Here is a 3,628-nt window from a genome sequence, read left to right as displayed (position 1 = left end):
ACTTTTTTTTAAAAGATGAATGTATCTAATCTGTGTACTTTGTTCAGTTGAAGATTCTGTTAGGTTATAGGCCAAAGGGGGTTGTCAGGGAAGTTGGACCATAATTAAGACTCTATGTTTAATAGGAATAAGGGATGATTTATGAAATACCTGTACTGTAATTATAGTTAACAATGACACATTCACAAATTGAGTTTGTAGTAAATAGAACATGAACACGAGTAGAGCAGCTGATGATATACTGAACGTGCGTGCAGCGTGCCGGTTAGAGCGGTTCTCGTTCTCGAGTCAAGATCCGGTTGCATCGGTTTTTGGATCACCAGTATACTGAACCGAGAACCGTTTCTTTCGGACACGTCAGATTTGAGAACTGATGAGCTGATGATATTGCGCATGCGTGATTCAGCGTGAAGCTACCGAACAGATTGCCTACTAGACTGACACAGCACGTCTGAACCGAACTGGTTCTTTTGGACAACTGATTCTGTGCTAATGTTACGATCGCGGGTAAACCGACGACTTGAATGAAGGGCAATCTGGCGAAACGTAAGTTTATTTAATAACAAATAAATCGCAATGGATTATGTATAGTAAGAGGGTTATGGTTTCTGCGCTGATGACAACTCATTTATTTACTTTATATCTTCAAGACTTAAATCCTCTTATGCACATCACTGCCTGTTACTGTATTTGGGTGCTTAGTTGCAAAACTTAATTGTAAACTTTTCAGATCATGATTATGTTTTAACTGACTGAAGTTATGATTACTGACTTTATATATTTGAATGTGTATTTTCATCCCGGCCCGGGACGATAGACTTGATATCATTACGTCATCGCGAATGACGTCATTACGTTAGGGCGTAAAAGAACCGATGAACCGTTTTTTTGAACCGGTTCATTGAAACGAACTGTCCGAAAGAACCGGTTCGCGGAAAAGAACCGGACTTCCCATCACTAGTTTAGATCCATGCAAATTGGATCACTAATTATGTAATTATTGCATATTTTGGTCAAAACTGTGTTTACCATGGTAAATATTGTGTAATCAAATATATTATTTGCATCTATTTTCTGGAATACCATTGATATTTATTAAAGTATAATGATAATAATATTAATTTGTTAATGTTAATCCTTTGAAAACAACCCATATATTTCTAATTAATTAACCCCTTAACTGTCACCGTCCCACCTGTGGGACGCTTGGCACTCTTTTTTTTGTTGTTGTCCTTTTTCTCTATCAAATCTTTTAGTAATCATCATCAAATCATATATCATTTGAAAGCTTAGAAGCCCAAAATTCATCCTGTGATGAAATCGGACATTGCGTTACCATGAAAATGGTACTTAAAAATATTTTGGCTGTCTCCTCCCCCTTATCGGGCGGTGTCAAGTGTCATAGTACAAAATGCATTATGCTCTTTTACAATCAAAACTTTTTATAATCTTGACAAAAAACATATCATTGGAAAGGTCTGAGTCTCAGGATTCCATATTTGGTGGTTATTTTGAGATTGAAGTAATCTAAATAAAATCTCACAGGAACCTCAATTTTTTTCATATCAACTTCAAATTTGGAACATAACTTATTTAGACATAAGGCTTTAATTTTATACCAATTTTAGAGTAAAACCTGTTATGTAAAATATTTATTATATATAAAATAAAATTTATATAGTGCATTTTCTTTACAGTAAATTTAAACTAACATAACTTTTTGATACTTTAATTCTTTAAAAACATTCCACTTTTGCGATAATCTGCTGATTTTCTTCTTTAAAAAGAGACCAACCTTATGTCTGTATTCCAAAAGTGTTCATAAATTACAACAATTTAAGTTTGGATAGTGCACCTGCATGCCTATTTTAAAAAATGGGGGGTGACAGTTAAGGTGTTAATTGATTGATTAATTAATAAAAATTGGGACTGACTTAAACAGATACATTTCAAAGCAAATTCTGACTGCACTTTTATTGGTTTCGTATTGTATGTTGTGTTTTACCATTCACTGGGCTGTGTTTAATGTTGGGAAACACTAAGAAATTCCTCAAAAATGCAGTAGATTGGTTTTATACGCGGTTTTAAGGGTTCTGTGGTATTTGCTATAAAATGCTGTAGTTGCTACACGTTACTGTAATCAAGCAATAGTAAATATGCTGTTCGTAATTGTAATGATAGTGTTGTGTGTCACAGCGGTGAGCCCTTCGTCTCATGTCATCTGTAAGATGTCGTTCCACACCAGCTCTCCTGCTCGAAAACAGGATTTCTACCAGATCCTAGGAGTTCCACGCGCAGCCACGCAGAAGGAGATTAAGAAAGCTTATTACCAGGTAATACTAGACACCTGGCGAGTGTGTGTTTGTCTTCTTACTGTGAATAGACCGGGGCTAGTTGTCACAAAGATGCTTTATTTTAGTAGCTGTGTTTCGAGTCCGAAGTATTATTACACAAATGCTAGCAGTGGTGCATGTTTTACGTTTTGTAATTAGCAAAGTGTCTGAATACTTAGGACCATGTGATATTTCTGTTTTTCTTTTTTAATAAATCTGCAAAAATGTCAACAATTCTGTGTTTTTCTGTCAATATGGGGTGCTGTGTGTACATTAATGAGGAAAAAATATTAACTTAAATGATTTTAGCAAATGGCTGCAATATAACAAAGAGTGAAAAATTTAAGGGGGTCTGAATACTTTCCGTACCCACTGTAAATTATTTACATTTTCTATTGGCCATAAACATGGCTGGATCATTTCTATTTTTGCTGTATTGTTTAGTTTTTATAATTCTTGTTTATTTTATTTAAAAATAAAACGTTAAACAGAAAAAAGGTCCTTAATGAGTCATTAAAATAGTCCATAATACTTGACAGTGACTGTTAAGTAGTAGTTTATATATAACAAATGAATATACTTCACAAATCATTGTTAACAAACTGCAGGTTTGCAACGCAAATGGAGGACAAACTACATGTCATTTTAAATGTATGTACGTTTTTCAGCTCAGAAAAATCCTAAATTGTTTTCCTATCCTAAATATAGGGCTCCCCTAAATGTTTACTGTTTATTTTATAATATAATTTAGATTAATAATAATAATAATAATAATATAATGTATAAAAGAAGTAGATTAATATATAATATTTAACATATAACATTAATACTATTGTGTTAATGTATAATATATTATACTCATAATTAGTGGTCGACCGATATATCGGCCGATATTTGGCATGTTTCAAATATCGGCATTGGCCGATAACTTTTTCTGTTTGGCCGATGCGTTCGAGGCGGGACTTTTATTTTGACGGCGCTGAGAACGGCAGCGCCTGAGCGCACACAGTGCTCACATTCTCCGTCTTGTTCGCCGTCATCATTAACAGATAGAAGTTTGTCTAATAATCCGATAGAACTGTTAAACAAAGGAATTAAAATGTATACAAAAAGTCTTATAACGACTGCTTTTATATTATTAGTAATAGAAAGGCAAACATTATAATACTTTCTTGTTTGCTGTCAACATTCAGCAAATACGCATTTACATAATTTAAACAAATCTTTGAATGGCTAATGAAAATTTAATTTTCACAAACCTTGCAAACTTAGTCGAATCCAGTTGTGAGATCTTG

The 3,628-nt window shown here is 33.8% G+C and overlaps 1 protein-coding gene across 2 annotated transcripts in view; it reads left to right on the top strand.

The window, feature by feature from the left end:
• Positions 1-3,628, top strand: part of dnaja3a (DnaJ heat shock protein family (Hsp40) member A3a) — a 15,788-nt gene that overhangs the window by 890 nt on the left and 11,270 nt on the right. For both annotated transcript variants that reach the window (XM_016525680.1, XM_016525678.1), the window contains exon 2: positions 2,197-2,333. In XM_016525680.1, the coding sequence (XP_016381166.1) occupies positions 2,197-2,333 (137 nt within the window). The remainder of the gene's footprint in view (positions 1-2,196; positions 2,334-3,628) is intronic.

The sequence above is a fragment of the Sinocyclocheilus rhinocerous genome, unplaced genomic scaffold (genome assembly GCF_001515625.1).
Source record: "Sinocyclocheilus rhinocerous isolate Xijiao unplaced genomic scaffold, SAMN03320098_v1.1 scaffold182, whole genome shotgun sequence".
NCBI lineage: Eukaryota > Metazoa > Chordata > Actinopteri > Cypriniformes > Cyprinidae > Sinocyclocheilus > Sinocyclocheilus rhinocerous.
Note: the sequence above shows the minus strand (reverse complement) of the source record. Positions and strands in the feature narration are given on the sequence as shown.